We start from the raw sequence: 19,541 nt of genomic DNA on the forward strand, positions 1-19,541 counted from the left end.
GTATGTGCAAGGAATAGTTAATAGTTTTTTTTTTGCTTTTATGTCTGTATGTGTGTATATATCTAAGGTAAAAAAAAAGGTCATACATGGTGGAAGGATGTAGTTTGGGTCATAGTAGACCATGTTATGATATGATAAATCTGCCTTTTTCATATGGTCAAAATTTGAAAGAATAATATGGTTGATCAGAAGCACCAGTTTCATGAAAATGTTTTTGTTGCTTGCGCTAACCAGTTTCATGAAAATGATGATGTAGGACAACATCGCTTTCTTTCCTTCTCGGTGTCATCAACCACGTCACAAGATGTGTACGGGCCTCCATGTTGTCATCGATAGGAGGCCAGCCGAGGGACATATTACGTTGCGTTCCAGTCTGAAATTTCTAATGTTTGGCTGCAATGACGTATGAGACTTCGTGAGATGCATGGAGAAATGGACTCCATGAAGTTTGGTTTGCTGCTTCAGTCCCTGACAACGACCTACTGACTCCTGTCACCTACGACGACGACGACGACGACGACGAAGAAGAAGCTGTTTATTGTGCATTAGACTGCATGATACGGGGGATAAGTTTGGATTAAGAAGACTGCATTATACTGTTAAAGGATGGGTGATGAAACATGTGGCTCTTTATATTACTTTAGATTAAGAAGAGGCAATCAACTCTCTCATGGACTTTTCTGCCATCGTATAGTTTAACTATGGCATTGACTCGGATCCATGTATGTAGATGACAGGTTCTTTCTTCAATCATATTTTTATTTGCTTGTCTTAACAAAAGATGAGGATAACAATCAACATATGTGCATTGGCAAACGTTGTACAAAGAAAAGAAAGGGTGGCCTTTCCTCATCGACAGTCTCGAATCCACCAAGCACAAACCTCGCAAGGATGATGAGGTTAATATATCATATAGGTCCGCGCACAAGGGGGTCGTCAAAGAACTCAGACCAGAAAGATGGACGAAGCACGCTTCCGGCATTATTACTGGAAATGCTGCAATTGTCTCCATTGCCCAATGATCGATCGGCATCCCTGAGAAGAGCTGATGGAGTAGACATGGCTGCTTCTAGTTCATCGTTGCAAGTCGAATCCTCTTTTACATAGTTCCCAAGAGGCTGCTGATGAAACCCGAATGACATCTCTGGCACACCATAGAATTCAGCATTGGATATAGCTGCTGGAAAAAGGCCAGGAGATGGAACTGAAGTAGTAGTATCTGGGGCTTGCGTGTTCATTGAACTCATGGGCTTCATCTCAGGAATGATGCTACTGAAGCTGCTCATATTAATTGTTGCTGGAGACTGGAGAAGAGACTGCAGAAACCTGGCTGCATGATCATCCCATGCACGGAGTTCCATGATCCCTGTGAGGTCTGCAAGGCACAGAAGTTGAGTCAAGGTGGCCAGAAGATCCATCCTCGGGCGATGCGTCATTGGGTCGACGCCGATACGGATAAGCTTCTTCTTCAGGTGGCTGTTCCAGAAGTTCTTGATCTCGTTATCGGTCCGACCCGGGAGGTGGGTTGCAATGGCTGACCACCTGAGAATGTAAAAGTAGAAGGAACAATAAAAAGAAGCTTCAGACGAGCCAGTGGTGCAAGATGTTTGAATGTGTTCCGTGTACTTGTTTCCCAGGATGGAGTGGAGCTGAAGAATGGTTTGCTCTTCCTCTGGTGAGAACTTCCCTCTCTTTATGTCTGGCCTCAAATAGTTTGTCCATCTTAGCCTGCAACTCTTACCACATCTGTTGAGCCCTGCATAACAACCAAACCACACCTCTTACATATAAAAGAAAATAGAAGACAGAGAAAACACATACACACACCCACACACACACACACATATATATATATATATATAGAGAGAGAGAGAGAGAGAGATAGAGAGAGAGACCAGCAAGTTTCGGAAGGGCTTTCCAGCTTCCATGGCCATTCTTCTGGATGTATTGGATGAGCTTCTGGTCCTCTTCAGGGGTCCAAGGACCCTTCTTGATGCCACTCTCATCACAGCATGGGGGTCTTCCCATCCTCTCCTGCTGTGGAAGGTTCAGAACTTAAATTGCCTCCTCTCAATCTTAGCGCACAAAGCCATTTATACACTGGATCTAATCATGTCTAATCCATCCAAGTGAAATGACCAACTAACCCTTCTATTACTCTTTTAAAGGGCAAATTTTCTTTTCTGCACAAGTATTCTATGGCCAGATGAAACCTGATCTATGGAAAAAAAGAAACAACCTTAAATTAGCTCTAAACCCTCTTAGGCTCACTTCTCATAGGCATAGAAAACACTCGTCTGATCAAAATGTTTTTGTTCTAATCCAAGTTTTTTCTTTTTGTGGCCACGTTTGAAGTCATCTGCTGCTGTTTCAGTCAAAAACTCATAATTGAGGATAATGGGTCAATTACAAGCATATTCTAATCACTTCAAATAGGATTCGTACCAAACAAACATTTATATTGGATGGGCATTGCCATATGCACAGGAAATTAGATCCACTGCTATGGTAGAGGGGACATGCTCAGAGGTGACAGTTTCCCACCCCAACCAACTCCGTTGATTCCTCTTTTTTTCCAGTTTATTGCAAGAATATGTTCAGTTTATCGCAGGCTTATAATATTTATCAGTACAATACTTTGCTGAATAACATAATATTAAACTATCATCAGAAGGTTGAAATGTTCTGTAGGAACAGATAAGACCACCAATGCTAAGTTCTTGTTTTGGTTGGGAAGTTGGGAAATGTCTTAACTTATTGTCCTCTAGTAAAAGGAGGGTAAAAATTATAAGAGGTCTAACATTTGATAAAGGAAAGACTTATGAGAGACAAAAGAATTTGAGGCCAACATAATCTTCATTGGATAAAGGATTTAAGGTACGCTCCTTTTTCTGGTTGTCGTCCAATGTGTGTGTGTGTGCGTAGCTCACACATGAACAAAATCCCTATTGGTACAGAACCTATGCTTGAAACATTATCATCTCTCTCTAGGAATGAGACTTAGGTCAGAATTACATGCAGATGAGAGGCCAGTACTGCACGAAAAGCGCTCAGGACTACATACAAGAAAGCACAGGGAGGCCATCTCTGGTAGAAACCCCGGAGACTGTGACTTTGCAGGTACATGAACTGCAGTGAGAAAGGTGTTGGACCAATCTCAGAAGGCAACGAGCAGGTGGGATGAAGGTATGGAGAAGTTTTTGGATTAGCAGAGGAGGAAAAAGCAAAAACAAAAAAAGACATTCACTACGTTTCCTTCTTAACGAAAATATGAAGACAACGAGAAAGGAACTAACCCAAAAATTTCTTAATCTAAATATTTGTTATGATTGAAACACAAAGAAAGTGAACTAAAACAGTACCTAGTGAGAATGTCATGGTAGGTAGACAGCATCAATCCAAGTCCACTTGTAGCCAGTAGCAAAGTTTGGATCCTCCACCTGTAAACATTTAGCATCTTCAATGACCATAGCATAATCAAATCCCACACGGGAAGACATCACATATTTATAATATGCATGGAGTTACCAGATTGCTTCCAGCCATCATTAAAAATTTTGCCTGCCTAATTCGAGGGTGCCTTTTGAAGGACGATCTCCATGATTGACATAGCCTCTAGTACCTGCATGATCATGCCACTGATAAGGTTCTCATATGGATATGTAATAGATTTCTGGGACAGTGCGGTACAGCTCCAAAATTGGTTCAACAGGAGCAATGATTCATAATGGCCCCAGCAGAGCTTGAATCAAATACAAGTTGTTGCTTGATCATTTCCAAAGAGCTTAAAAGTCAACTGCCTGTTATTGTTCAAGCTAAGTATATCCTAATGAGATTTAACGAAAAGTGTGCAAGCAAAAAGACGATCAATTCTGTGCATAAAACTGAGTAATCAAAAGTCATTTTGTACGAAAGACTTCAGATAATAAAATGTGTCACGTTATGTGATTGAATTAGTTTTTTAGGCTAAGATTCCTTCTGAGATGAATAACCAACAAAAAATATTCAACAAAAAATATTCAAATGCATCTCTTATGACACCAAACAGTGCATGTAGATTTGTACCTCAACTAATCGACCAATTTCCTTGTAACTCTCAGTTTCAACTCATAACAAGTAGGCTGTGCATCAAGTTCTTAAACATATCCTGCAATAATTCTATCATTAATTTCACCAAGTAGAGCTATAGATGCAAGATTTAATAAAATGAACGGATAATGTAGTCACATTCCAATTTCTTATCTTACCTGCCTTTCGTCTAAGCAATGTCATTGCAACAACAGTATGCATAGATTATCTTGCAGTTTTAACTGTTGGAAAAAGAAGTGGGGTCGGCAGACATAACCCTAAATTAATAAATGTAAACAAGTTGATGCCCACTAAACCACCTGAAGGAGTCAACTACCTCAGCAAATAGTCTGCATATCTTCATCTATACATATGCCAATAGATTTTCGAAAAACAATGTGGTCATCTATATCAAACCTGTATTGTCATCCAAATAATTGAAGATGGCTTCTACAACCTATGCATTTACACAGGTCACCATATTTAAATCAGCAGAGTACTTCTTAATTGAACCCAACATAGTGTACCAGTTATATAATTTCTGCAGGATCTGGACAATCTAATGCTAATCTCACAAGATTCAATGATAATAACAGGTTTAAACAGTAAATCCTGTCACTCCTAGGTGGCTGAATCTTTCTAGCTTAGTGGTTGTGGCTAGATTTAGAACTTTCGGAAACATTAGTTAATCAAGTAACACACCATCTGCTGAGATTCCAAGATACAAGGCAACTAAAATAAGACAGTTCATGATAGCAACTACAACAGAGTATGTCTTATGCTGATAATTATGCTAGCAGAAATCTAAATAATTACATAAACGATTTCAACTAGAGTTTGGGATCCAAAGCAGTTACACCATAACAGAATGGTGGAGAAAATTCAAGTGTTTGACAGTGTAGATGTAGTGAGTCTCAATCTTCTCACCTAGTCTCTTTCTTATATCAGAAACTCAGTAGGTATCACCACACAAGTTACACCAGAGAACAGGTGTAAATTTATCATACCTAATCAAACAATGTTTCAACACTTCAACATGACAAATATATTATAATATTCTTAAACAGACTTCATCAGTTGCAACCACCAGAGAAGCAAATCCCAAGCACCACTGCACAATTCAATTACATGAGACTTTTTAACTTGAATTTTCTAGATGACCATGCCCAACATTATAAAAAGTTTTGTACCTAGAACCTCATAGAACATAATTGACAAGTTCATCTGTGGTATGCTTGGAACCTTATATTCTCAGTAATATCTTCCTTCTTTGCTACCTGCACATTTATCTATTTAGGTCATAAATTTCTCACTCCATAAGTTTGATCCACTTGTGGACCATTGAGCATAGGCTTAAAGGTAAAATAATACAAGTAACGATATCATATATCCTACTGTCAACTTGACAAGTTTAAAGAGGGTATAAGGAATATAATTCTTTCAACATTTAATTTACTTATTCAGCTTGACAAGTTCAAGTTTGAAAAGAAGTGGAATGCCTTATTGTAGTGATTGGAATTTCAGTCATTTGTGGTACACAGTTTTCTTCACATGACTATCGATCTATGAACATATGTCAATAATTGCTTGCATGTCTTTAGAAGTCAACAAAAGCAGAAGATTGCCTAAATCTGACTCAAGGAGAAAATGTGACACAACATAATAATTGCATGCTCAACTGAAAGTGACAATGGTCTAAACACCTAAATTAAAATGTCAATAAGTTCACAAATATATACTGATATATACTGTGTAATTAGAAAAAAACAGTTTAGTCTTTAAGGGCCAGTACCCATCAACCATATGGAAGTTATTCCTTCTAATATAACCTAAATTTGTACTCCTTTTTTCTAACGGACAATTGGAATTAGTGCTTACTGCTTAGCCTTACAGTTCATTTCACCTCGATATTTCTTTTCAGACATCATAGTGACAAGCTATTCTATTTTTTCATGTGATTCTGCTATTGCCCTTTTTCCCTTGAAAATACCTCTAATCTTTTGTATGATTCATTTTCATCTTTACTTACATGCACAATAACATAGAACAACTTCGTCCATATGACATATTACTTGGATTGTTTGTGTCCTAGATTAAGAAAGCAATAGATTGTTTGTATCCAAGATTAACATTAGCATCCCAAGGGATATTTTCTAATTCATCACAAGCCTTTTCATTATAAAAGTCCATACTTAGGTTAAGTAATTGATCAGCTACTGGACAAATGAGTTTCTTATAAAATCAAATATACAATTAGGATTTTGCAATATCCCATCCTCTTGCACGTATGAACACAGCTTTTGCAACTTCTGATCCTGCATGGATGAAACTGAGTACTTGGTTTCCCAGCAGTGGTTTTGTTGCCAACAGATTTGTAGATATTATGATGTATCATCAGGACAGAATTTGACACCTACTGATTTTGACCAAGTTCGCACTTTTAATTTAAGCTATTATGTAGTAATCATACAAACCACATATTGGACTGGTGTATTAACTCATAATTTTTAAATTTCTGCATGCACATATCTAGCTCTAGTGGTCATAGCAACGGCAGAAAAAAATAATGGACTTGGAGTTCATCTATTTACCCAACTTAATTATCCAATCTGTGTATTAGTCACAAGTGGGGATTTGTTCACTAAACATGTTATTGGGTTATTTATGAGTAGCATGATACTCGTACTACCACAACTAACAACTAATATATTGTATTGGAAGCTACATTACAGGGACCTATTACTTAGCATTGCAGTTCGTGAAAATTGTAATCACCTTCTTACTTAAAGTCTAAGAGAAAGCCTTAGCACAGTTTTCTCTAATGCAACTAGAGTCAAGGATTCGAGTAACAGAACCAATCTTAATTAAGGCTATTCACATTTCATCCTCCCTAATCAAAAAATGGCAGGAACCTTGTGACTGCACCACCATTTTCACACAATGTGTGGAAAATGCAAAACGTAGTTTTCGTAGCGATGAATACCGCATACTATATCCCGCTAAACTGATGCTTTTCAGACCTTAGAAGAAAGAAGTTAATCTGTCATAGTCCCAGAACCAGAAATTATGGGGGAAAAGTATTTTTGCATATCAACATCAGAAATTGAGCATAGATTGACAACAAATACCCGTTCTGCAATTATGCTTTCCTTCTGAAGCAGTCCACATTGTTGAATTCCCTGCTCCTTGTCGGATACCAAAACCACTGAACCTCTGAGCTCTTAGTTTGGCCAATTTGTAGAACGGTCAATATGGTACACAACTAATTCACTGTTGGTGTCCTTTGTTGTGATTACCATGGCCGTGGTGAAGCGAACAATGATTCTCAACATAGCCAATCCCGGACGACCCCGAGATCCGATTCCTCAGCATGAGAGACCGTACTCTCTTCAAACCCCTTGACCAAAACGCTCGGGTACTGCGAGAGAGGCGAACCCACCTTTTCGAGGCAAATTCTCGAAACCGGCAGTTCCCAGCGCTACTGTCTCGACCGAGAACTCGCACCGAGAGAGAGAGGATCCCTGGATTCTGGTCATCAGTAGCAGAGACGGATCTCTGGGAGGCGGCGATCACCGAGCGAGGGCTTCGGGAGGCAGGTATCGTGTTGCTCGGGGAGGGCGATCGGGAAGGGAATAGGGCGCCGTACGAGCACGGAATTGGAGGGAGATGAGACGGGGTTCGAAACAATACGAACGCTATTAGGCCTTCGTGGGCTTCGGCCCGTATGGGCTTCAGAATGTAATGCTTGCTTAACGTGGCGTAAGATCGTGATTTCGGAGGACACGTGTTCAACCACCAAATAGAGTATGGTTCCCACTACTTGATGGTAAATCATATGGTCATAACGGAATTGAATCATGTTGATTGAGAATCTAACATGTTATGAACATAATAAGATTAACCAAATTTATGTCTGATTCTCAATTATATCGATAGAATTTCTATCATAAATATTAATCTTAGATCGATATAAGTGAAAAACTTACGAGTAAATGATTTTGTGAGTAAATCGATTAGTTGGTTGTGGGTATAGGATACACGTGGTTGGTGCCTGGTTACAATTCAATCGTAAAAGTCGTGGTTGGTGCCTGGTTACAATTCAATCGTAAAAGTCAATTGTAATTTGTTTGATAGAAAAGTGAAATATCTTGTGTTGATTGGAAAGTGATATCAAATTCATAAAATAAGTTAGCGATCTAATTAAGTTATTTACTTGTCAATGACTTAATACTCAGTAATAATAAATCTCATAATTATGTTTTGTTTATTAGAATTTGAAGTGATCAGATTTACTTAGGATGTCCAATCATCACCATTGAGCCTCGATCATGATCCTCTTTCATCCTACCATTGTCAAATTAAACTAAAATTCCGCTCGTGTGGTTATTGGTTGTTCTTTTTTTTTTTTCATATTTATTGTGTTTTTTATTGAGGAAAATGACCTAAAATAATTTATAAATAGCAATAATAATACCAACATGATTTAGATACTCAACCTACTGGATCCCGAAGATGATGTTCTACCTGCGTTGTCACGAGAGGCGGCGGGACCCGTGTGGGCCCCTGCCCAGTACTCTGTCTCAAGTTGAGTGGGAAACGCACGAATGGAAAGCAAGGCATCACACTCGACCGTGTTGGCACGCGTCCTCGAATTAGCGGGTAAATTCCTGGTCCCTGAGGCTGACGGTACAGCGGACTTTACCAATCCCTGTCGAAGATCCAACGGCTAGGAAAGTTCCAATTGGACCAATCAATAACCTGCCTCCGCAACTAACGATCCTGATCTGGAGGTCGGCCGAGGCAGATCGCGGCAGCCGAGATGCCACGGTGCCTCAGCTTCACCGTCGCCCGAGACCGGTGCTACCGCCGAGCCTTCCTCAGCGCCGGCCTCCGTCCCTCCTCCACCGCCCTCGCCGATGGCGCCACCGTCCACTGCTGGGTCCCCGCCCGCCCGGATCCCTCCCGGCCCCCTCTCCTCCTCCTCCACGGCTTCGGCGCCACCGCCATCTGGCAATGGTCCGCCTACCTCCGCCCTCTCCTTCGCGCCGGCTTCGACCTCTACGTTCCCGACCTCCTCTTCTTTGGCGCCTCCAAGGCCCTCGGCCCCGACCGGTCCGAGTCCTACCAGGCCAGCTGCATCGCAGCCGCAATGGAGGCCGCCGGCGTGCGGCGCTTCGGCCTCATGGGGGTAAGCTATGGCGGGTTCGTGGCCTACCGGATGGCGGCGATGTACCCGGCGGCAGTGGAGCGGGTGGTGCTGTGCTGCGCCGGCGTGTGCCTGGAGGAGCGGGACCTCGCTTCGGGGCTCTTCGTCGTGTCGGACATGGGGGAGGCGATCGAAATCCTGTTGCCTCAGCGGCCAGAGAAGCTCCGGCAGCTCGTCCGGCTGTCCTTCGTCCGGCCGCCGCCTGTGATGCCGTCTTGCTTCCTCTGGGATTACATACAGGTGAGAGCTGGCCTCTCTTGTCTCTTTTCTTGTAGCTTCTTGTACACTAAGTGTGCAATTCTGTGACAATGCTTCTGGAATTCAATCCAAATTACCCAAACCATAATCATCATGCTTTATTTCTATTTGATCTGAATCATATGCATCCTTAACAGCTAAACATTCATATAAACCTCCTATTTTGCCTAACCGACAGCAAAAATGCAGTTTTATTTCATCCTAAGGATTTTTGTTCTAGTATAGATGTAGCTTGATCACCTAAATTTGGTTTGATAGTTTGAGTTTTGTCTTCTATGGCAGGTGATGTGCACAAATTATGTGAGAGAAAAGACAGAGCTAATCCATGCGTTGATCAACGACAGGAAGCTATCGGACCTTCCAATGATAACCCAGGTGATTTCAGCAACTTTCTTCATCTGTTTTATGAACTTCAGAATCATGTTATTGATGAGACAATGGTTTCTCCCTGCAGCCAACCTTGATAATTTGGGGAGAGCAAGATCAGATTTTTCCACTAGAACTGGGTTACAGATTAAAGAGGTCTGTGTGCCGTACTATAGTTGCAGTTTGAATTTGTTTTTTTCTTTTTTTTAGCATTTTATATGACTTTAATTTAAAATCTCCAGGCATTTAGGGGATAATGCTCGGTTAGTGGTCATCAGCAATGCTGGACATGCTGTTAATCTTGAAAAATCCAAAGAGCTATGTCGGCACATAATAGCATTCTTTCTTGATTCTCCCCTCAAGAATCACAATGGGCAGATGGTATGAGGCCTCCTTTCTATGAAAATAAATTTGAGCTTACAATCCTAAAGAATGACCAAAGTAGTCTGAGGCTTTCTCTTTGAAATATCTTTTTCGGCTTTATATCTAATGGAAGAACATATCTGAGAATTGAGAACTGAATGATTCAATCCAGAAATCTAGTTTATGAAACCAATATTGAGAACGCCTTTAATAGAAATCATTCCACCATGCTAGAAAAATGACCTTAAAAATTTGAGATAATGACCTGACTGAGCTAAGTTTTCTGATTATTGCTGTTAGAAAAGCTGCTCATTCGTTTGTTTTGATAAATATAGTGTTGTGGAATGCGGTGGAAAATTTTCTATAATTTTGCCGGTTTGACTCTGCGGAGGCTTGCTTCTAAATTTCAAGGGGTACCTAAAAAGGCATGGATAACATCTGTTGATGTAAGATAATCACTTATTTTGCTTTGTTTAAATTGTGAAGAATGATAATCTTGGAAGAAGACTACCAGTCTTTAAGAATATAAAGTATCGCAAACTGATGAAAATATACTCCGCATTCATATGACTTATATGCACTGCAAAATATTCCGGTTTCGTTACTTTTTGTTGCACTTAATTTGTTTATATGTTATTCTTTTCTTGGTAAATGTTGGCTACTTAAGCATATCAAATAAGAACATTTTAAACATCATCAGAAAGATTCTCTTATGCAAGTATAAAATGGTCTCTTCTCTGATGGTAGTTTCTCTCATGGTAGACTAATATAATGGCCTGGGGTGTAGATCTTATACGTTCTAGGATTGCTCAGTTAAAAACTAGCAATAGACTAGGTAAAAAAGAGAGGATGGAAAATGCTGGTGTTGGAAGAAAATAGAAAAGAACATTAAAAAGATCATGAAGTTGCTTTCACCGTGTAACGAGAACATTAAACAGATCGATACATATCTTATAAGCGGCTTGTGTTCACTTCATGAATAAGTTCAACTAACAAGAAATGATCGATTCAACTAGCTATAAATCTCTAGCTAGATATTGACTGCACCAATTTGCTTTCACTGTGTATTTCATCCTCAAGTTATGCCCAAATTCATCTCTAGGAAGGTCAACTCCATAAGCTGATGAATTGCCGCCCGAATATGATATTGAAAAATCATTATCTATCATGAAGGGTTTACGAGTTCATGTCAGAACAATTGGTGGCTCATAGAGGATCTTCTGTGACATGCAGTTCAAGATTGAAACTTCTTTACACACCTGAAGCACACTGGAGCCACTAAAAGCACCTCGTGGCTATGAAACATTGCAAATCTTAGCTATTATTTTACTTTACCTCTCTAAGCTTTCATAGTTGAAATATGCCTTGTAAATGTATGTATCTGCAGCCATTTTTTACTTCTTACGATTTTGAAAGTATGATTAGCTTGAAGAATGAGTAAATATCTGTAGAAAGCTGCTCCTGACATTGCATTTCGAATACTTCAGCTTTTGCTTTATACCAAATTTTCTGCCTTATGCTGCAGGTGTAGTTTGATGGATATCTGATTGCTGTTCTCAAGAACCGAGGCAGGCGCAATCATCAAGCTGTTCTACATGCATCCATATATCGCTATGTTCGATGATGCAGTTATCTGCGCAAGACTTGCTTGCGGATTTGAGACGAGCTTCCAACCTTTCCCAGGAAATCTGATTATGCATGCTTCTCCATTTCATGATAAATTGAATTTTAGCAATTGTTCGTTATTGTAAATGGTCATATGTCTCATCATTTTCTAAACATAGAAATCAGATATTAATCTCGATTGCACATTAGTTGGTGCATAATTGTATTTATGGCCGGATAGAGTGTAATGTTTTCATGCTGCACTATAAAAAGATCCCTAAATCTGAGTTCTTTCATCACGATTACACTTATGTAGATTTGACATTTGATCAAATTCTTCGAATAAGAAATTAATTTCAATATCGAAGGAGTCTTGTCCGAAATGCTTCTGATGCATGCAATCTTGAAGGGTGTCGCCTCAGCTGACACTTTTTCCTCCCTCGACACAACTTTGTCTTTTGATCCAAATCAACATCCATGTGGGACAATCAGAATGCACTTCTACTCCCCAATGCCTGTGTCGACCTTCATGAACTCACCGTCCCATGCCCTGAGCTCCTCCTCATCCGCCACCTGCTCCTCGCCGGCGTGCTTCTTCATGTACTCGATGTCCTTTGCTAGCGTCTTACCTTTGACGTTGGGCAGAGGAATCACATTGTCAGTGTTGCAGTCATCTAAAATAATCGTATCGAGACTTCATTCATGCTTTCACCTTTTTGGGACCCTTACGCCACAGCTAATGGATCAACATAGCTCGGTCCAATCCCGAGTTAAAGTCACTCATGCGGATGCTCGAACGGAGGCGATCGACATCTAGGCTTCATCTCCAAAATTGATCCGAGGTAGAGTAAGGAGTTGCTCTTCCTCCCTCACCAGGTTATTGCTCCCTCCTTGGCAAGTTCACATCAGACGCTGGTAAGGAGATTGACTTTTATACTTATGAACGAATGTCAGTCGTACATGATCTATTAATGACTGTGGACTCCTTGGGCGATCAGCTCGTACCTTCCATGTGGGCGCTGACCGATCTGCATTGATCGGCATCGTGCGACATAGTTTCGAGCTTTCTGGAGTAGCTATGTACTAATGTCTCTTGATCTTTCAAATGCACCTAACAACCTTTTATGATTTTGAAGTCCAAAAACTTTCATCAATTTGAAGAAATATTTATTTTTATTGTTGTCTCATATGACCGTCTCTCCGTTGATTCTGCCTCTTATAAACTCGACATTCAACTATTACCACTCACTCAAAAGTTAACTTAAGTTTCGGAGGTGCGTCATCGACGTAATTTTGTAGAGTTCCACATGATTATGAATCAAACAAGCTTAGAATCTTTTGATCCAACACATGGTAACAATTGTGAACTCGAATTCAATTTCGATTGATATATTTGAGTTATCACATGACAACATGTTGAGCGATCATCATCTTAATTTCTCGTTTACTAATAAAGAAGAAGAAAATAAATAAAGTAGTTCACAATTGCTTAACATGTACAAAGAACATGGCAACATGTTAAGCAATCATGATCTTATTATGATCTTATTTTACCGGTTGCTAATAAAGAAAAAAGAATGGAAGAGCATCATGTACAAATAAGAAAGATTATTTTATAATATAATTTTAGAAATTTATTTTCTCAAAAGATAACAAGATATAATGTATCGAATTGTTTTGATGTGATTTAATTTTCTTTCTTATTAGTTAGTTTATTTTTTTTCTTATGATTTAATAATAGTGAACTCTCTGATTCTAATTCGATTGATATATTTGGGTTACCACATGGTAACATCCTAAATAATCATGATTTTATTTTTTATATTGCTAATAAAGAAAAAGAAATAAATAAATGAAGGAGTAGATTTCATTTTACAAGAAAGGAAAACCATCATGAACAAAAAAAATATATATTACATCATAACACAATTATAGAAGTTAATATTCTCAAAAGATAACCAAATATAATATATTGAATCACCTTCATATGATTTCATTTTCTTCCTTAGTATTTTTTTCTTTGTATTTGTGGTCTATATAAAGAGACCAAAAATTATAATGAAATGATCAATCTTTGAATAAATAATCGTATTATTTCTCATAAAATGTATGAGTGATGTAAGATTATAGTTTTTCCCCGGATATAAGTCAAAGGACTCGGAGTGAGTCTAAAACCATCCTATGACTTACTCTCCTATCCGAAATCTACTCGCATAAAAAAACTAAACAATCTTTGAGTAATCAAGACTCGAATCGATGAATGGGACAATAAATCTTTATTTCTCGTCTCATTTACCATTTTTTTCTTTTTTCTTTTTTGTTGAGCAAGAAATTAATGATTGGGAACCAATTAGATTCTTAATCCGAGTAGAATTGACCGACTTCTATTTAAACCAGCGGAGTCAGGTTGATTTATTAGGTGGTTCGACGTGTTCGTCTTCCTTTGGTGTCGTTCTTCTGTTCCCGGCAGGAAACGAAAGCAGGGTGGATTACTTCTGTCGTCGCTGATCAAAGAACAGCTTCTAGTTCATGAAAGGGAGGCGTGCTTGCACCGAGAGAGGACATTGGGTTTCTCGATCGACGAGGCAAATAGCGATCTTTTTGATATGTTGGGATCAAAACGAAGGCAAAGAATTAAGATATCAAACGTGTTTTCCTGTCGTCGACGATCGCCGCGCCGCAGCTGCTGAAACCGAAGGCGTCATCGGATCACTCTGGCCGCCGCTGAGGTGCCTTCCATCTTAAGCAAAGAAAGGTAAAGGCGTGCATTCCGTATGAAGGGGCTTCACAGGCGAAGGCCTTGGATCAGCTTGTCGCCAACTACAACTCGCTCGAGGCTCTGAACCTGCTCGCCAATCCGGTCACGAGCAACACCGGGGAAGTGCTACTGACGAAGGCCATCTCCGGCGTCCTGCCTCGGCTCGCCTACCTGAACAAGCAGCCCATCAAAAAGGAAGATCGGAGGAGGATGGAAGTAGGCAGAGGCGATGGTAGCAAACAAGGATCAAAGACCAAGCATCAGCGGTCGATCTCCACAAGGAAATAAGACCAGAAGAGTACCGAGCCGTTCATCGTCTGGTGCTTTGCGTGTGGTTTGGGAGGGGTTAAAGTTGAGCGTGTCAGAAGTTTAATGGAATCTGATGCTGCTGAAAACATCAGCAGAAGTATGCATCACAGCCCAGTAGCTATTCTGCTGTAGATATGAACGACGGCGGGTGTGGGATATGTAGGATTCACACACCTCTTTCGCAGTGTTCTCGCGCTTGTTCGTTCTCAGACTCGACGGTTTACGTGGGCACGGGAAAGAAGACAAGCCGTACTAGTGAAAGCTAAAACGTACGTACATGCATGCGAGCATGAAAGCCAAACACAAACGATAAGCGTGGAAGTCAAAATCAATGCCTCCTGTTAAGCGTTTGACTGACGTGACGTATGCTTGCATATCCAATGTATCAAGACACGACCTAATTTGGAAACAGCGGCCGGAGATCAGCACCGGTCTCCGCCATGTGCATCTCGCGATAACAGAGTCAAAGATGTCAAGCTGCAGCAATAGGTGATGACATTTGTGCAACGCGATGCCATCACACGAAGCACCCTTTTTTGCCCAATGTAGCGTATAATTTTCTCAAATAATATCCACATCAAATACATATTTAAATTTTTTTTTTATTAATTATTTATCAAATATTCCACACATTCACTCAAAAAGAATCTCTAGAGTATACTTGACTCTACAGGGATATGATATGGAGGATTCTTAATGACATCATCTGATGAGTCATCTTTTATATCTTGCCGATTGAGTGAGAGAATATTTGACTATTATGAGATATTATCTTTTCTTCTGTAGGATTAAATATACGCTTCGGACTATTGTAACCTAATGGCATTATGATAATATGAAACTTATTCATTACTTGAGAGCAAGGAAAAGGACTCTGCAAGAAAGCAACAACAATATTCTCGTCAACGTCATTGGCCGACTTGAAATGGCTTCAGCCGAGAGGTGCGAGTCGACGGTACGGCTCTCCCACCACATCGGCGTGCACTGGATTCGAATGACCCTCGGCTCTGCCAAGGTATGAACACTTGATGTGCCGGCGTTTGAATAGATTCGCTACAGTATGTTATGAATGCAATTGCTGTTGTTATCTTTTATTCAAGCTCACTTCTTTGTGGATGATGCAGACCTTTCATCTTTCTATGAACCCCATCCCGTGACAAGGGACCATTTACAAGGATGACAACGAGGACGACTAGCCTATCGTCATTGACACTAAATGGGCAATGTAGCAGCAGCGGCCACGGCAAGAGAGTAGGCCACCTTTGATGGCATGGGGTTTCGGTAAGCCACCTTTCATGGAGTTGCTCATGTTTCGTCACCATTTCCAACATGAACTAGTTTCCGGGTCAGGCCAGAGAAAGCAATACGTTACCAGCTCAAGTCACAGCGCGAGACTTCTCAAAAGTTCTTCGCAGATGTATTAATCTACTAGATTTCTTTTCTTTGGCTATATAAACCCTGGTGTTGCTGCACGAACTCTTCAAACACACACAAAGCCAGCCAGTGTGAGAGGAATAGTAGTTGCTTGATAGAGAGAGAGAGAGAGAGAGAGAGAGAGAGAGAGAGAGAGAGAGAGAGAGAGAGAGAGAGGGGGGGGGAAGCGATGGGTTCGATTCCAGCAGAGAAGCCCCATGCGGTGTGCGTCCCTTACCCCGCCCAAGGTCACATAACCCCCATGTTGAAGCTGGCCAAGCTCCTCCACTCCCATGGCTTCCATGTAACCTTCGTCAACACCCTCTTCAACCACAAGCGCCTGATCCGCTCCCAAGCCATCTCCGCTCTCCACGCCCTCCCAAGCTTCCGCTTCGCGTCCATCCCCGACGGGCTCCCGCCCTCCGACGAGGACGCCACGCAGGACATCCCTTCGCTGTGCGAGGCCATCCCCAGAACCGCCCTCCCTCCCTTCCGCCACGTCCTCCGGCAGCTTAACGAGGAGTCGCCGCCGGTGTCCTGCATCGTGTCCGACGGAGTCATGACCTTCACTCTCGACGCTGCTCAGGAGCTGGGCGTCCCCGAGGTCGTGTTCTGGACCACCAGCGCCTGCGGCTTCATGGGCTATCTCCACTACCAGCATCTCCGCGAGAGGGGTCTTACCCCTCTCAAGGGTGAGTCAGTCGGTGTCCTCCGCATCTACTTGAATAAGACGGGCAGACATCGTTGTTCATCCGCATCTTTTGATTCTTTGCAGACGAAGGCGACATCACGAGTGGATATCTGGACATGCCGGTGGACTGGATACCGGGCTTCAACAACATGAGGCTGAGGGATTTCCCCTCCTTCATCCGCACGACCGACCCCAAGGACGTGATGCTCAACTTCTGCACCCGCGAGGCGCAACGAGCCTCCATGGCCTCCGCTGTTATCCTCAACACCTTCGAGGAATTGGAGCGGCCGGTCCTGGAAGCCATGGCGTCGATACTCCCTGCGGTGTACACCGTCGGCCCGCTCACCCTGCTCTCTCAGCGAGTCGCCGACAGCCCGTTGACGTCGATCCACTCCAACCTGTGGAAGGAAGACAGCGGCTGCATGGAGTGGCTCGAGGGCCGGAGACCGGGCTCGGTCGTCTACGTCAACTTCGGCAGCATCACCGTGATGGGCAACACGCAACTCCTAGAGTTCGCGTGGGGGCTGGCCAACTCCGGCTACGACTTCCTGTGGGTGATAAGGCCGGACCTGGTGAGAGGAGACGCCGCGGTGCTGCCGCAGGAGTTCGTGGAGGAGACCAAGGAGAGGGGCCTGCTGGCGAGCTGGTGCCCGCAGGAGGCGGTGCTGTCGCACGCGTCCGTCGCCGGCTTCCTGACCCACAGCGGATGGAACTCGACGATCGAGAGCATTAGCGGCGGGGTGCCGATGCTGTCGTGGCCCTTCTTCGCCGAGCAGCAGACCAACTGCCGGTACGCGTGCACGGAGTGGGGCATCGCCATGGAGATCGACAACGACGTAAAGAGGGAGGAAGTGGAAGCACTGATAAGGAAGTTGATGGGTGGGGACAAGGGGAAGGAAATGAGAAAGAAGACAATGGAGTGGAATGAGAAAGCCATGAGGGCGACACAACCAGGTGGGTCCTCTTTCGTGAACTTGGAGAGACTGATCAAGGATGTGCTGCTTTGAAGGAGACGACTTGTTCTGCACCTTACACGATAAGACATCCGTATCCGTGTGTTATACGTTACTGGTAATTCATGTTACTGTAACACACATAAATCCGACAGACGCCTACATCAATCGATAAATATCTATGCTAAGTTTTCATATCTACCGCTTCACATTCAATACATTGGTCCGCAAAATTCCATGGATGACGTTTTATTTCCCAAGAAAAGACAACCATGAGGCTGCCATGGAGTGACTACACACAACAATACAATAATTGAATGGAAATACTAACGAATATAAAATATGGTGGTCGCATGATGACAGAGTCGCATGTGATGCATCCAATAATTCACTGGTCCCAACAATATAATAATACAAAGAAGACGACCAGGAATGGGAACCAACAATGTCTGACCGGAGCTTTCTGGCTCCCAAATACATATACTATTAAGTTAACATTTGCTTAGGAAACTATATAAAGTATATCGAGGGAAATATTCACGTAGGAAGACCTGTCATAGCATATTCCGATCCAAATCAATGATCCGAAATGGATTATTACAAACCAATGACCCAACATAGTACATGCGAAATGATATCATCTGTTAGGTAGTTTATAATATCACCAGTCATGATCTGAGCTAACTAACTCAAAATATTTAAACCCAAATTAACAATAATAAACTCAATTCAAATCATTCTCCACTTCCAATGTATAACTAACTTGCTAAAGCTGATCCTGTTTTCAACTACAGCATAACTGTCTTTCCCCTAAAATATATGCTTACAATATATTCTTCCAAGGTTCCAATAGCATTCATTCTACAAATCCATTGTATGGAATTTCTATTTGCAGTCCAATAATTTCAAGGTTCCAATCAAGGTTGTCAAATTTGTTTCCTATCTAGGATAGTAAATGGGTTACAAACTCAAGTTTTAATAGCCTGTCCGAATACTTTTGTAGAGTAAAAAGAAAAAAGCACTAGTTATCTTGTCCTAATATCCTATCAAGTAAACAAAAAAAACCACCAGTTTTAATGGTCCTACGGTCGTATAAAGTTAACAAAAAAAAAAAACACTTGCTTTCCTACGCTACTATCGACTTCTTCATCGAGAGGTCATGAAAGTGGGAGAAGATGGGAAAAGGAAACAGAAGGTTGGGAGAGGAGAAAGGAGATAAAGGTTATGAGGTAGGAGAGGGCAGGAGAAACAGTACTTTTCAGCTTGATTAATATCTAACATTGATATGAGAACCATAATGCTGTTTAACCCAGCTATGTAATCTAAAAATTCCTCTACTCAACCTAACACAGCAACATAATCCACGACATCCTAGGATAAGCAAATTCCCCTACTGGAGATTTCAGACAATTAAATATGCTTTTGAGGTGCTACATGATATTATATTATGAGCACATTTATCATTTCTTTAATGGCAGGCGCTACGACTTAGTAGCATCGCTCTTATTATCTCCTAGTGAAAATCTGCATCATCCAGCAACCCTATCTATT

General features: G+C 41.5%; 3 protein-coding genes and 1 long non-coding RNA gene across 6 annotated transcripts; 2 read left to right on the plus strand and 2 right to left on the minus strand.

The window, feature by feature from the left end:
• Window positions 1-420: 420 nt before the first annotated feature.
• Window positions 421-3,440, minus strand: LOC103968649 (transcription factor MYB93-like). Of its 2 annotated transcripts, XM_009381931.3 has the most exons (4): window positions 3,363-3,440; window positions 1,896-2,034; window positions 1,627-1,756; window positions 421-1,542 (listed from the first exon to the last, which is right to left on the minus strand). In XM_009381931.3, the coding sequence occupies exons 2-4, from the start codon at window positions 2,026-2,028 to the stop codon at window positions 909-911; spliced, it is 897 nt and encodes a 298-aa protein (XP_009380206.2). In that variant the 5' UTR covers window positions 2,029-2,034; window positions 3,363-3,440; the 3' UTR covers window positions 421-908. The 2 variants fall into 2 exon arrangements, with proteins under 2 accessions (XP_009380206.2, XP_064985396.1); XM_065129324.1 differs by having other exon boundaries at window positions 421-1,756.
• An 86-nt stretch (window positions 3,441-3,526) lies between these two features.
• Window positions 3,527-7,659, minus strand: LOC135625979 (uncharacterized). Its single transcript, XR_010492226.1, has 3 exons — window positions 7,197-7,659; window positions 4,066-4,147; window positions 3,527-3,622 (listed from the first exon to the last, which is right to left on the minus strand). It is a non-coding gene; the product is annotated as an uncharacterized LOC135625979 (long non-coding RNA).
• Window positions 7,660-8,841: 1,182 nt separating this feature from the next.
• Window positions 8,842-12,162, plus strand: LOC103968651 (uncharacterized). Of its 2 annotated transcripts, XM_009381932.3 has the most exons (6): window positions 8,842-9,514; window positions 9,815-9,907; window positions 9,987-10,054; window positions 10,141-10,279; window positions 10,597-10,707; window positions 11,787-12,162. In XM_009381932.3, exons 1-6 carry the CDS (start codon window positions 8,888-8,890, stop codon window positions 11,790-11,792), a joined length of 1,044 nt encoding a protein of 347 aa, XP_009380207.1. In that variant the 5' UTR covers window positions 8,842-8,887; the 3' UTR covers window positions 11,793-12,162. The 2 variants fall into 2 exon arrangements, with proteins under 2 accessions (XP_009380207.1, XP_009380208.1); XM_009381933.3 differs by lacking the exon at window positions 10,597-10,707 and having other exon boundaries at window positions 8,843-9,514.
• Window positions 12,163-16,396: 4,234 nt separating this feature from the next.
• LOC135625058 (7-deoxyloganetin glucosyltransferase-like) lies at window positions 16,397-18,187 on the plus strand. The gene is made up of 2 exons (XM_065129325.1): window positions 16,397-17,038; window positions 17,122-18,187. Exons 1-2 carry the CDS (start codon window positions 16,537-16,539, stop codon window positions 18,042-18,044), a joined length of 1,425 nt encoding a protein of 474 aa, XP_064985397.1. The 5' UTR covers window positions 16,397-16,536; the 3' UTR covers window positions 18,045-18,187.
• The last annotated feature ends 1,354 nt before the right edge of the window (window positions 18,188-19,541 follow it).

Source organism: Musa acuminata, chromosome BXJ2-10, assembly GCF_036884655.1.
Source record: "Musa acuminata AAA Group cultivar baxijiao chromosome BXJ2-10, Cavendish_Baxijiao_AAA, whole genome shotgun sequence".
NCBI lineage: Eukaryota > Viridiplantae > Streptophyta > Magnoliopsida > Zingiberales > Musaceae > Musa > Musa acuminata.